Source organism: Berghia stephanieae, chromosome 10 (assembly GCF_034508935.2).
Source record: "Berghia stephanieae isolate SIO BIC M18660-M18661 chromosome 10, UCSD_Bste_1.3, whole genome shotgun sequence".
Taxonomy (NCBI): domain Eukaryota; kingdom Metazoa; phylum Mollusca; class Gastropoda; order Nudibranchia; family Aeolidiidae; genus Berghia; species Berghia stephanieae.
Window position 1 is genome coordinate 19,763,020 of NC_088369.1, and position 15,000 is coordinate 19,778,019.

The window sequence follows — 15,000 nt, forward strand, 5'->3', positions numbered from 1 at the left end:
TATATTAAGTTATATGCCAAAACTATGTTAGCTCTCAGCGATAGTTAAATGTACATCTCAAAATTCGTCTATTTGAGTCGCCCAAGAATGGATAATGGATTATGAAAAGTAGAGGGCTGAATGAAGAATAAACGTTCAATAATTAGGTGGAGGTATCTAAGTTTGATGTTTTTATTCATGCAGTTGAGACATAGCAAAATGAGAGCAAAGAATTTATATATATATATATACATACATATATATATATATATATATATATATATATATATATATATATATATATATATATATATATATATGAGGTAGCCGAGGTTTGAGAGTTTTTGTCATTAGGGACATTTTAATCAATCGAAATTTGAAGAGCGGGTTTTCTAACCAAACACTTAAATATTAGTTTAAAAAAAAGAATACACTACTACAGGATATAATACTAATATTTGCCTTTTATATAGCGCAATATCCACTAAACGTTCCCAAAGCCCTGGCCAACAGCAACACTTAACATGTAGGACGGGGTATGACGCCTGTCAGGCGATATTACAATTTTTTCCAGACAGAGACTACGCTGTTTGCGACCAGGTACTCATTTTACACCTGAGTACGATGAGAGAATAATGTGAGTAAATAAACTTTTCTAAAGACTCAACTATGCATCGAGTGAGGCTCGAACTCGAACCCCGAGGACCTTCCGATCCGAAGGCGAGTGTCATAGCACTAGAGCACATAGAGTACGTAGGAATGTAGCCATTTCCCCCATACCCTTTTCTAGAGGTGCTTTCTTGTATCGCTCCAGCCTCTTGACGGCGATGGCCTCCAGGTTGACCCGGGCTGCCGGATATTCCTTCAAAACGTCCCAGAGGTCATTCTTGGACAAACAGAACAGATCCGAATACCCGACGGACCGAACACTGGCCGTCCGGCGATTTCCGGCCGTTCCCATGTTCAAGATGCTGATCTCACCAAAATAGCTGCCTGAAATTGAAATTCATGTAATAAAGATGATTAGCCAGTTGGAATAGGATTCAACAGTCTGATGTCACGTCCGCCCAACAACCAGCAGCTTGGTTCTAAACTTTTTATTCTTCATGCTGGCTAGAACTTTTTCACATGTCATGTGATCAGAATGTATCATAGTCAAAACATGATAAGATTTATAATGTTTTTCTCCCCTGGATACACTTTTATGCTCGTCGCGTCGGATAAATATTTCATAAGGGCGTCCGCCGTTATTCTGATAGTTTAGAACCAGATACTAAGTTTTTATGCGTCATTACGAGGGAAGTGACATCACGACTGTTGAAGTCTGTTACATTCTTGAGTTTTCTACGATACTTCGAAAATAATATAATATAGACATAAATTCCATACAATATTTAATAAGAGATAAATTAGGCCGATAGTGTGGCCTTTGTTGTCCTGTCACAATGATAACAACTGATATGCATTGGTATGATATAAAGTACAAATAAAGTTTTTTCATCCTAACAACGCGACTACCACATTAATCTCATTCGTCTGACGTGTTTCGTTCATCCTGTTTTATTGATAAAGGGGAAACCCAAAACGTCCATTCTATCTGTTTTCGTAGATTAAATTGAAGCTTACATTCAATTTCACACATTGTTATTTATTTCTTCGACCTTGGAGCAGCAACATTTACATTATAAAGTACAGGATATTAATTTTATAATAAACATAAATTACTCATTGAATTCAAACTTAAGACAGATGATCGAATTCCTTATCAATACAGTTGTTATAAACGTGACATTCCTCAAAGTTCTTCCAACAGAAATATTTGCCAATGACTTGCATAATAAATAATCATCCGATTGTATTAATTAGTGACCCGTTGCCTCTAAACGGTATTGTTTCATAGTCTTAGATCGACGTGCAGCTACATATATGCAGGTCTGACATCCGAAAGCATTATGGATAGACACAGTTTAATATTGTTACAGTGGACAATATTTTGCGTCATTAAAAAAAAAAAGATTGCCATTGCAACAATGAGCCCATAATGAATTGGGTCATCAGACCGGCAAATAAGTGCACGTCGTCTCAGATCATTTCAATTTTAATTTTACTTTATCATTCGTTTTCCACTTTACCCCCACCCCCACATAACACCTTTTAGAGCCGGTAGGTCACATATATTCAAGTCACGTCAGATGTTAAACAAAAGACACATTCTATAATATATAAGTACATACTAAAAGCAACTCGGAAAACAGATAATATAAGGGGATAAAAGACACAGCGTGACCTCCTGCCCATCATGGGAGGTCAAAGGACCCCACCCAGGAAGTACATTTGTCAAATCTCCATGACAACACCATAATCATGACGTACCAGGTTTGAGCGTTGCCAGCACCGTCCGTCCATTGTCAGCAACAACGTGAAGCCTTCCTCTGTTGACAATGTACATTTCCTTGCCTACTTCACCTGGAGACGGAGATAAAAATAATTAAAATTAAAAATTATGAAGACGTATTAAGTAATGGGAGCGACCTTCATTCATGTTTCCGCCCAACTGAGTCATCAATGTGGTCTAGTTGTATGACACTCGCTTTCGGATCGGAAGGTTCTGGGTTCGAGCCTCGCTTGGCGCATAGTTGAGTCCTTGGAGAAGGCTCTTTACTCACATTCTCTCACCGTACTCAGGTGTAAAATGAGTACCTGGCCGTTAACAGCGTTGTCTCTGTCCCAAAAATTTGTAATATCGCCTGACAGGCGTCATGTCTCGTCTTACATGTTATGTGTTGCTGTTGGCCAGGGACCCCTTGTAAAGCGCTTTGAGCACGTTTAGTGGATATTGCGCTATATAAAAGCTCAATTTTTAAAAAAGTAATGGGCATGATCTATATTAACTTTACATGTGCTTGAGGTCATTGGTCACATTGCAAAATGTTGCTCAAAGTGACCCACTTAGTGAAAAGTGTTCACAGCTTTTTAAATATCTTACATCACGATTGGTCATTTGATTCGTCTTGACACATTATGGATATGTTTATAACATTTGTAAACAAAGCAGTGTGTTTACATTTGTTAAGAAATGTCCAATCGTTGGACATCAACAAATCATGTGATTGATGACCTGGTTGGACGAAAACATGAATATAGATAGAATGCCCTTGGCCAAGGAGTTCACAACATTGCCATCCGGAAGTATAACGGACCAACACACAAACTCTGTATAACCATGAACTTTTATAGTCTGGTTAATACAGTTTAGTGAGAACAACTCACAAACGCGGATGGCAAAAACAATAACAAAGGCCTGAGTGACGTCATCTTCGAACTATCTATCGATCGCTCCCCTTCTTCAGAACCACAAGGCCCATAGACCCAGAATTTTTATCCCGGTGGCGCTAAATGAATTCGCGCAATTAATTGCTACCCTTTTGATAGGTGGCAAGTCTTGGCAAAGTACAACTTTCCGATATATCTAACAGAACAAGTTACCAAATCACAGCTGAGTAACACGGGATTAAGGTGGAAAGGTGGGGGGGGGGGGGGGTGGTCACAGAAAACCTAGGATCAATAACAGTCCACAGTCGGGGGGGGGGGGGGCGAAGTGGCCGAGTGGCTAAGGCATTGCACTATGACCCGGAAGGGCCCGGGCTCGAGCCCCGCTTCAGGCACTTTCGTTTTTTTCCCTTGAGCAAGATTATTAACCCCCGATTTGCTCACTTGGACAACATGGGTGATTCCTGTTGAAATCAGAAATCTTGTTTGATGAATTATCTATATTCCTTCGTGGCATGCCTAGGCGACGATATCTTATGAGGTCGTGGCGGAAAAGGCATAATTTTTCAATAACAGTCTAAGGAGAGGACGAGAGACGCATGCGCACAACCAACATGACGTTCTCTCTCTAATAACTTTTCCGCCGGTGACGTCACAGACTATGGGTGACGTCCAATCAAGGGACGCTACTCTTCCGCTAATCTCATTCCCTATACAGTAAGTCTGGATTCCAGCACACTGAATTCCAACACGCTCTGCAATACTACACGTTGGAGCTGTGTGACTGTGTGTTATATCTATAGATAGTATGAAGATGACGTCACTCGGGTCTTTGTTATTTTGTAAAAAATTTTTGCCATCCATGTTTATGAGTAATTCTAACTAAACTGCATTAGGGCTAACCCACACCGGAAACTGACTCCGACACCCGGGACTACCGTCCTCTGTCGTCTTCCGGATAAAGACGTCCGGCACGGATAAAATAATAAGACTAAAGAGAAGAGCAGCTCGACCCCCCCCCCCCAAAAAAAAAAACAAAAACAAAAAAAAACAACAAAAAAACAAACAAAAAAACAAAAAAAAAAAAAACAACAACAACAAACAAAAACAAACAAAAAACAAAAACAAACAAACAACAAAAAAAGCCCCCAAAAAACAAACAAACAAACAAAAAAAAAAAACAAAAAAAAACAACAAAAAACAAAACAAAACAAAACAAAACAAAACAAAAAGAAAACGGCAGAGGACGTCGGGTGCTTGGTATGAGATGACCGACATTTTTTTCCTTTTCTTTGCTCTTTTCTTCATTGGCAACTAATCAAAACAAACTTTAATAATCCCGGCCTTCTGATTGGCTAGGTGAATACAAAAGTAGGTCGAGGCTCCCAGCTAGCTCTTGAGACGTTCTCAAACCTTGTCGACAGATTATAGATAGTATGCAGATGACGTCACTCAGGCCTTTGTTATTGTTTTTGCCATCCGCGTTTGTGAGTTGTTCTCACTAAACTGTATTAACCAGACTATAAAAGTTCATGGTTACACAGAGTTTGTGTGTTGGTCCGTTATACTTCCGGATGGCAATGTTGTGAACTCCTTGCCCAAGCGCATTCTATCTATAATATATAAAATTGTCCGTTTATAAGAAGAGGCCACATTACACGATCGGTGACCGATATCTGAAATGATATCGACACGAGAGCCGGAAGACTGAGTCTGTGTTCTATAACACCCCCCAATCTTAACAGCCCATTTTATTAAAAAGGGTTTTACGGCGCTTGCAACACATTGAGGTTATATCAGCGCCAGTAAAAAGGGAATTACAATTAAAGCAGCCAGGAGAAAGTAAGACAAAGGGGAACTGGGAACAAATAGGGATCAGATGTAGAAACCAAGAGCATATCACCAATGTACTTAGTTTGAGATCACCTATAAGTCTCATCCGGACACATGCACAAAATCCAACAAAGAGGAATACACTCAAATGCTTACATTATACATTAAAAATAACAAATATAATAATGCATGACAGAGAGATGATCTACAAGGAAAAAAATATCATCTCCCAAAACAATAACTATGCATTTGACTGTTTCCCTCCCAACCAGGACTCCGACCACGGCCAGGACAAAACCAAGTAATCTCATTCCAAGACAAAGACAGAAAGCATGTTGGAAAACAGATATAAGTTGATAGAAGACACAGTATGTAACCCCCTGCCCACTATGGGAGGTCAGGATCCCCACCCAGTTAACAGCCCATAAATTTAGTCCTCTATTTTACGAATCTGATACTCTTGCTTCTTGGAATTCCGGAAGAGTCCCAAATCGCTTCACAAGCTTGCAAAATTTGAACAACAAAACGGAAAAAGGTAAGAATTTTTAAATTCTACCCCCCCCCCCCACTAACACCCTCAACCGATTCAGATATTGTCATCTTTAGATAAAAGACAAGGTCAAAATGATAACTATTTTGAACTCACTCAATCCTAGAGATTTTTGCTACTTTTCAAAATTGGACAAAAATGTATTAAAAATGAGCATGTGCATTAAATAGTTTTATTCAAACTACCATTAACATGTAAAAATTAAGAAAATTAGCTGCTATAATACTACGCCTATAATTTTTCTCAGAACAATGTAATAAATAGTCATGGGGTAAAAGTAACCCCGGTTATACAACGGATATAGTCGTTGTTAGGGCTGAGTGAGCTAAGAAAACGATTTTAATGAAATTTAACACTTGATAATCTGACGTCACGAATTATAAATTGTAAACTTGATTTAATTGTCATTACGCATAACTCATGGTTTTTATGAGTAGGAGTAGAAAAAATAGGAAAAATACAGTCAAGCTAAAATACTCAACGGTCCGCAGATATGACAATGTTGTTATTAGTTTCAACAATTTATATTGAAGGCGAATGTGAGAGGTCATTTATTGAAAACCAATAATAACTTCTGGCTTGATTGACAAAGCGACGCTGCCCCCCCCCCCCCCCCCAACCCCCCCCCCCCCCCACCCCCCCCCCCCCCCCCACCCAAGTTGATTTTTAAGGTTTGTAAATTAGGAAACGACAGTAGAATGTTTTCCTAGTTTCTCCTTGTGATACTAAGCTGCTAGAAGCTGTGGACTGTAAAAAGTAATAAACAAAATATGAATATAACGGCTTTAAAAAAGAACAAAATACCAAACACGGAAGGTTTCGGAATCAAAACCCTTCTTCAGCTATAAAAAAACAATCAATAAATACATAAATACATAACTAAGTTCTAGATTGACGATAATCTATCTGGAATTTAGTAATGTATTTATGCCTTTGTTTGTGTTTGTTGCTGTAGGCTGAAGACGGGTTTTGAGTCCGAAACGTTCCGTGTTGGGTATTTTGTTCTTTTTTAAAGCTGTTATATTAATTTTTATTTATTCCTAGTATCCTTGGAATTTTGCTTTTTTTTTTATTCGCGCCCGACCTTATGTTTTACTAAAAACTTAAAAAAAAAAAAAAAAAAAAAAAAAAAAAAGACAAAAAAAATAATAAAAACAACAAACACAAACAAACAAAAATAACAAAAAACAAAACAAAACAAATACGTATGCAATGTAAAAAAAAAAACAACTAGTCTTTCACAGCCATTTGGCCGATGGAGCCGTAGTTTATCCCAGTTTCTGTAGAGTACAACGGACAATAGCAATTGCTTGCTACCTTTTGAATAGGACTCTAGTTATGCATGTAGTTAAATAGGAAAAAGATTAAAGGTTTAAAGAGATAGATACTCGACGAACAATATTTTGCTTTCTAAATTATTGAGAAATATCTTTCAAGTTTGTTATTTATGGTGAATGAAAGTAGTTGTGAGAACGCAATGAATTATGTCTTTGTTTACCAATAAGGTCCACGCGATCAACATGTGTTATGAATATATTGGAGTCTAAATAATAATGATGACGATGATGATGATGATGATGATGATGATGATGATGGTGATGATGGTGATGATGATAATAATAATAATAATAATAATAATAATAATAATAATAATAATAATAATAATAATAATAATAATAATAATAAAAATAATAATAATAATAATAATAATAATAATAATAATAATATAATAATAATAATAATAATAATAATAATAATAATAATAATAATAATAATGATAATAATAATAATTAAAGATGAAAAAATACTTAACAAAGAACGTTTCGAGCTCAAAACCCTTTATCAGCCAAAAAAAAAAAAAACAAAACAAAAAAGAAAGAAAATAGCTAAAGCGGTGAAAATAATTCACTTTTTATTCACTTTGAGTCATGGATCATGTCGTAGCCCTATATACGCAGTATCATTCCGCCAATTAGGGCAGCGTCCAATAAATAAATATTGCTTCATGGGCATCTTACAATCTAAATCTTCAGAATAAATAGAGACGAGAAAACGTCTGGCGAGTCTGGAGGTAGTCTAAATATAAACAAAAAGAATGAAAGAAAAGAAAAGAAAGGAAAAGAAAAGAAAAGAAAAGAAAAGAAAAAAGATACAAAGTGAACGAAGAACTTTGGCTTGTCTCGGATCGGATTGTGGCCAGAGGAATTATGTAAATACAGCCAAATAAATTAAAAAAAAAAAACCAACAAACAAACCGAAGATCAGATCTGTGGCCAGTCACAAAAAGCCTTTGAACATTTTTGGCCAGAAAACATGACTAAAGAATATTATATTCTATTGATCTACTAAGATGACCCCCCCCCCCCCCCCCCCGAATTATCAGACATTCTTAAACTCGAGAATTTCTTTAAAGAAGTTTCCGGTTCAATCATTTTTGGCAAATTGGGGTTCATTATGAAACGAAAGAAATAACTATTCTTTTAAAAGAACAAATAAAAAAAAAACAAAAAAAAAAAACAAAAAAAAAAAAAACAAAAACAAAATCAGCAATAAAATGACCAAAACAAGAAATAAACAACAACATAAAACAAGGAAAAAATAGCAATAGAAAACAAACAAAACAACAACAACAAAAAGAACAAACAAAAAAAAAAAAAAAACCAAAAAAAAAAACCACAAACACAAATAAAAAACAAAAAAAAAACAATACAAAAAAACAAAACAGAAACAGTCTCGTATTTTAATTTAAGTGTTCAACAAATCTAAAAATAGACTAATCCGTCTGTGGCGTGCCTTTCCCATTGGGAGAAAGATTGGAGATTGAGGGACGAGAAATCTCTTGTTTTAGGACAAACACACACGACACTGTTCCCTTTCATGTGTGACCTCTCGGCACAGAACGGTGTTCTGTCTGCTTGAACCAGTAGTTGTGCGGCTATGTGGTCTAGTGGTATGACACTCGCTTTCGGATCGGAAGGTCCTGGGTTCGAGCCTCGCGCTCGGCGCATAGTTGAGTCCTTGGAAAAGGCTCTTTACTCACATTCTCTCACCGTACTCTGGTGTAAAATGAGTACCTGGCCGTTAACAGAGTTGTCTTTGTTCGAAAAATTGTAATATCGCCTAATAGGCGTTATGTCCCGTCCTACATGTTAAATGTTGCTGTTGACCAGCTACCCCTTGTAAAGCGCTTTGAGCACATTTAGTGGATATTACGCTATATAAAAGCTCTTTTATTATTATTTATTATTATTATTTTATAGTTGTCAAAATTAAAAGTTTGATAAACTTGAAAAGACTAAAACAAACAAAAAGTCATATTCCATTCTTTTACAATTTCCATCCAGCATTGAAAAAAAATTGAGCTTTTATATAGCGCAATATCCACTAAACGTGCTCAAAGCGCTTTACAAGGGGTCCCTGGCTAACAGCTACATTTAACATGTATGACGGGACATGACGCCTGTTAGGCGAGATAACAATTTTTTTAGGACAGAGACAACGCTGTTAACAGCCAGGTACTCATTTTACACCTGAGTAAGGTGAGAGAATGTGAGTAAAGAGCCTTCTCCAAGGACTCAACTATGCGCCGAGCAAGGCTCGAACCCAGGTCCTTTCGATCCGAATGCGAGTGTTATAGATAGTATGCAGATGACGTCACTCAGGCCTTTGTTATTGTTGTTGCCATCCGCGTTTGTGAGTTGTTCTCACTAAACTGCATTAACCAGACTATAAAAGTTCATGGTTACACAGAGTTTGTGTGTTGGTCCGTTATACTTCCGGATGGCAATGTTGTGAACTCCTTGGCCAAGCGCATTTTATCTATACCACAAGACCACATAGCCGCAATGGGTTTGCCGCTTTCCCCTCCCGCCTCCTTCCAAGGTCCCTTGTGCATAGGGAATAGATTTGCCATTGTCTCAAGGTGAGAAACATACAAAAAATTATTTTTAAAATCCTGTTATTCATCTCATAGAGGAAATTTGTTTGTAGGGTCTATTCCAAGGGAAGACTGGTATAACCCGTGGCCATCGTAAAGTCATAGCCTGACACTGACCAAAAAATGACGTCAAAATGCCAGTCTTTTGCCACAAAAGAAAACAAATCGTGAGTTGTATTCAATAGCTTAACCAATGAAATAACTTGTTTCCTTGAGCTCTACTAACAACAACTCACTAGGCATTGCAAAAACCAAATAATGACGTCAAACTGCCAGTCCGAGAGGGTTCTCGTTTCAGGCTATAAGATAGAATGCGCTTGGCCAAGGAGTTCACAACATTGCCATCCGGAAGTATAACGGACCAACACACAAACTCTGTGTAACCATGAACTTTTATAGTCTGGTTAATACAGTTTAGTGAGAACAACTCACAAACGCGGATGGCAAAAACAATAACAAAGGCCTGAGTGACGTCATCTGCATACTATCTATAGATAGTATGCAGATGACGTCACTCAGGCCTTTGTTATTGTTGTTGCCATCCGCGTTTGTGAGTTGTTCTCACTAAACTGCATTAACCAGACTATAAAATTTCATGGCTACACAGAGTTTGTGTGTTGGTCCGTTATACTTCCGGATGGCAATGTTGTGAACTCCTTGGCCAAGCGCATTCTATCTATAGATAGTTCGAAGATGACGTCACTAAGGTCTTTGTTATTGTTTTTTGCCATCCGCGTTTGTGAGTAATGCTCATTGAACTGTATTAACCTGACTATAAACGTTCATGGATACACACCGTTTTGTGTGTTGGTCCGTTATACTTCCGGATGACAATGTTATGAGCTTCTTAGCCAAGTGCATACTATATATATATATATATATGTTAACGATGGCAACGAATAACCCAAGCGTCCGCCAATGTGCAAAGCCGCACTTTACATAGGATCCCTGACCAACAGCAACACAAAACATGTACAACGAGACATGATACCTGTTTAGGCGATATTACAATTTTTTTCCCCTGACAGAGACAACGTTGTTAACGGCCAGGTACTCATTGAGAGAATGCGAGTAAAGAGTATTAAAAAAAATACTCAACTATTCGCCGAGCGAGGCTCAAACTCAGGACCTTTCCGATCCGAAAGCGAGTGTCATACCACAAGACCACATAGCCGCACCAGTGCCTGCTCCGTAGATTACCATTTTGATACCGTTTTAATGCGGCGTGTCATGAATGTAAACGGACTTTTTGTTAGATTACGACGGAAACGCGACATCATCAAATTCTATAATAGACCCCGACGTGTACATGTATGCAGGTCTGACACTCGGTCGCAATTATGGGCCTAGTTTAACTTTGTTGTAATGGACACTATTTTGCGTCCGTTTTTTTTTAGATTTCCATTACAACAATGAGCCCATAATAAATTAGTTTATCAGACCTGTAAAGAAGTGAACGTTGTTAGACCCCATTCGAATCCAAGCACGTTATTAAGGCCTTTTATTGCAATCTAGTAGGTAGCAATCAACGAAATTCCTCACCACTTTCAGGCTGATCGCCCTAGCGCCAATTTCCTCCCGACTTAATACTACTGTTTAGCATGGTCGCCATGGAAACGCTATCGCCTCTTTGTTTGACGTCATCAAAATGGCGGATGCGAGAAAGTATCTCGGGGGATTTGAAGGGAGACAATCAGTAACCAGAGATATTCATACAACGATCTGAGATGAATTGATATGCCGTTGGTGAATATTAAGTTGCTAGGTCCTGTTATGAACAACAACGATTATAACTACTTCAACAACGGACAAACATATTTAACTCACTCAATCCTAGAGATTTTTGCTACTTTTCAAAATTGGGAAAAATGTATTAAAACTGAGCATGTGCATAGATAGTTTTATTCAACTACCATTAACATGTAAAAACTAAAAACATTAGCTTTGATACTAGGTACGTCTATAATTTGTCTTGGAAAATGTAATAAATAGACATGGGGGTAAAAGAAACGTGGGTAAACTACGGATATAGTCGGTGTTAGGGTTGAGTGAGTTAACGAAGAATGCATCGGGCTCGGAATCTTTCTATACATACCATCTACATATCCATATACATATCCACCCCTCCCCCAACCACATAAAATTAAACGATATAATTAATATTGATGTTGGCTGAAGAAGGGTTTTGAGCCCGACATGTTCTGTGTTAAGTATTTTGTTCTATTTATGAACCCCCTATATCCATGACTGTTGATACGTACGCCTTTCCTAAACTGAATGATTTTATCATCATTTTTTAAATTTTTGCCGGAAATCTTTTTTAAACATCAAATAGAGATGACTTGAAATGAACCTTTACTTGTCTAACATTCTTAAACCCGAGACTTCCTGGTTTGAAAATAGAAAGCTCTGTAATGCAAAATAAAGACCTGAAACATTGTGCATGAAATTGCTGGACAAATCAAGAAAGGTAAATATAAGAAAAATAAATAAACAAAACAGAAAAAAAACAGACACACACACACACACACGCACACACACACACACACCCACACACACACACACACACAAAACAAAACAAACAACAAAACGTCCCAAAATCTCAGTCTTGGCCAGTCGTGTAACACTTTTTAAAAAAATTTGTTGATGATATTTTTTCTTGCAATTTTCTGTCTTGCTTTCTTTGGCACTGTTTTATAATATAAGGAACAAAAATGACGTCACTCATCTATTTTGTTATTGCTTTTAGACAGCCGTTTTGGCCATTAGTTCTCATTAAATTATATCAATAAGGCTGTTTTAAAGGTCAAGGTTACTCATAGTTTTGTGTGTTGGTACGTTATATCGGGCTGTCGGATGTTGTGAGTATTTTAACTAAACGCGTAGTATCAACACATCCAATAGTATCGATAGTTTTTCAGATCATTGTCTTACACAAGTGCCAGCTACCCAATCTGTCACTTTGATATCTGCAACACAAACTACTACTCCTTCCTGTGTCATGTCATAATAGGTATCTAGACTGGAAACAGTGCGTCACTCTTCTCCATATCTTAAAAAATATATATTAAAAATTGAGCTTTATATAGAGCAATATCCACTAAATATGCTCAAAGCGCTTTACAAGGGGTCCCTGGTCAACATGCAGGACGGGACATGACGCCTGTTAGGCGATATTACAATTTTATCGGACAAAGACAACGCTGTTAACGGCCAGGTACTCATTTGTGAGTAAAGATCCTTTTCCAAGGACTTAACTATGAGCCGAGCGCGAGGCTTGAACCCAGGACCTTCCAATCCGAAAGCGAGTGTCACACCACTAGACCACATAGCTGCATCAGTCTATCACATTCTTCTGCTATTATGAACCCAGTCCAACGCTTGTGGTCTTGCCCAACGCTTTTCAACTGGATGCATTGCACACCCAAGGATGTCTGGATGCATTGCACACCCTAGGATGTCTGGATGCATTGCACACCCTAGGATGTCTGGATGCATTGCATACCCAAGGATGTCTGGATGCATTGCACACCCTAGGATGTCTGGATGCATTGCACACCCAAGGATGTCTGGATGCATTGCACACCCTAGGATGTCTGGATGCATTGCATAGCCTAGGGTGTGTCATATTATTTTTTTGATCGGGTGTTCGGGGAGATCTGAGATTCGATCCCCATCGAGAAAGACTAATATTTTGGGACGGAGGCCTTCTGAAAGCTCCTACAACCCTAGTATTCTTGATTTTAAAATGTTCTAGTAGGGGGTTTGGGAGGGGGGGGGGACTTTTTTTTAAAAGTCTCCCCACTCCCAATTCCCCTACTAGAACATTATAAAAAAAGTTTCCCCCCCTCCCAAACCCCCTACTAGAACATTATAAAAAACAAGAATACTGGGGATGTAGGAGCTTTCGGAAGGTCTCCCTTTTGGGATATTTTTTTTTCATCTTGTATTTTTCTGTTTTGTTTTGTCTCGCATCGATTCATACATCCATTTACAAACTTTATCTTACACCAGTGCCTGCTCCCGAGTGTCTCAAATTTGATAGCTCACGAATGAAGTGCTTGACTTGCATTCATTATTATTATTATTATTATTATTATTATTATTATTATTATTATTATTATTATTATTATTATTATTATTATTATTATTATTATATTATTATTATTATTATATTATCATTACTATCAGTACTATTTTCATCAATATTACTACTATTTTAATTACTTTTTCCCCCTTATTACAAGATCTGTAACCTAAAAATAATTGCCTTTTTGGACAATAAAGATTATTATTATTATTGTTTCACACACACCGTTTCAAATCGTCATCTTACACCAGAACTGCTCCCCAATTTCTCAATTTGACGAAGTGCAACATCGACCAAAGTTGTTTAAAAAAAGTGTTCTGTTATTGCACAAACGTATTGTATTGAAATGAATCATTAGCATCTCGATATTTACACATATTCATTCTCAGACGAAACGGAAGAATATCGATTTTATGCGTAAAACGGAAATGGAATCTTACTTGTAATGAAACTCCGTTCTCGAAAGAGCTCCTTGCTATGTATACTGTAAAGGCTATAATACAAATATACCAATCCTAATATTATTTTACACTGCTTGTACTGTGATATTATTGAATACCGCTTGTTAACTCATAAATATTCATCTCATTTGATGGATTATAGGGACTGGCTATTCTATTCTGCGAATGGCCCTGAACTTTATATCGATTTTCCCTCCTAATGGCGTACAACATTTGTTACCCATTAATTCAAAATGCTGTTATAGATGGTTAAAACTTCAGACTGGCTACCCATGCATTCTCCCAAGGCCGAACCTAAGAACGCCGTTGGAGACTTGTTTTGAATTCCAAAACGCTGGAGATCAAGAAACGTATATTTTCATACCCGACGTGCACTTATTTGCAGGTCTGATAACCCAATTCCTTATAGGCTCATTGTTGTAATAGAAATACCCCCCCCCCCCCCCCCCCCCAAAAAAAAAAAAATGACGCAAAGTATTGTCCATTACAACAATGTTAAACTAGGCCCATAAGTGGGTTCGGATTTCAGACCTGCATATATGTACACGTTGATCACACCCCATTCGTTTTATGGAAAATCCGATATTAATATAGCCTAATGGCAAAACTATTATGATTCGTCCCTTTAATAAGAATAATAAATGTATATTGATCTAAAGCTTTTGCCGAAGATTCGAAGTGCTTCAGCTTGACGACCATCAGTAAAAATATTACATACTGCAGATTCGGACGCATGAACAGAAGCTGACATGCATCCAATCACACACACACTCACACACACACACACGCGCTCACACACACACATACATTTTTTAAAATGAGCTTTATATAGCGCAATATCCGCTAAATGTGTTCAAAGCGCTTTACAAGGGGTCCCTGG

At 37.5% G+C, this 15,000-nt stretch overlaps 1 protein-coding gene across 1 annotated transcript in view; it reads right to left on the bottom strand.

The window, feature by feature from the left end:
• LOC144980774 (uncharacterized) overlaps positions 1-15,000 on the bottom strand; it is a 214,945-nt gene that overhangs the window by 1,835 nt on the left and 198,110 nt on the right. The window contains exons 8-9 of the mRNA XM_078928561.1: positions 2,353-2,445; positions 760-972 (exon numbers count right to left, since the gene is read on the bottom strand). Of these exons, the coding sequence (XP_078784687.1) occupies positions 760-972; positions 2,353-2,445 (306 nt within the window). The remainder of the gene's footprint in view (positions 1-759; positions 973-2,352; positions 2,446-15,000) is intronic.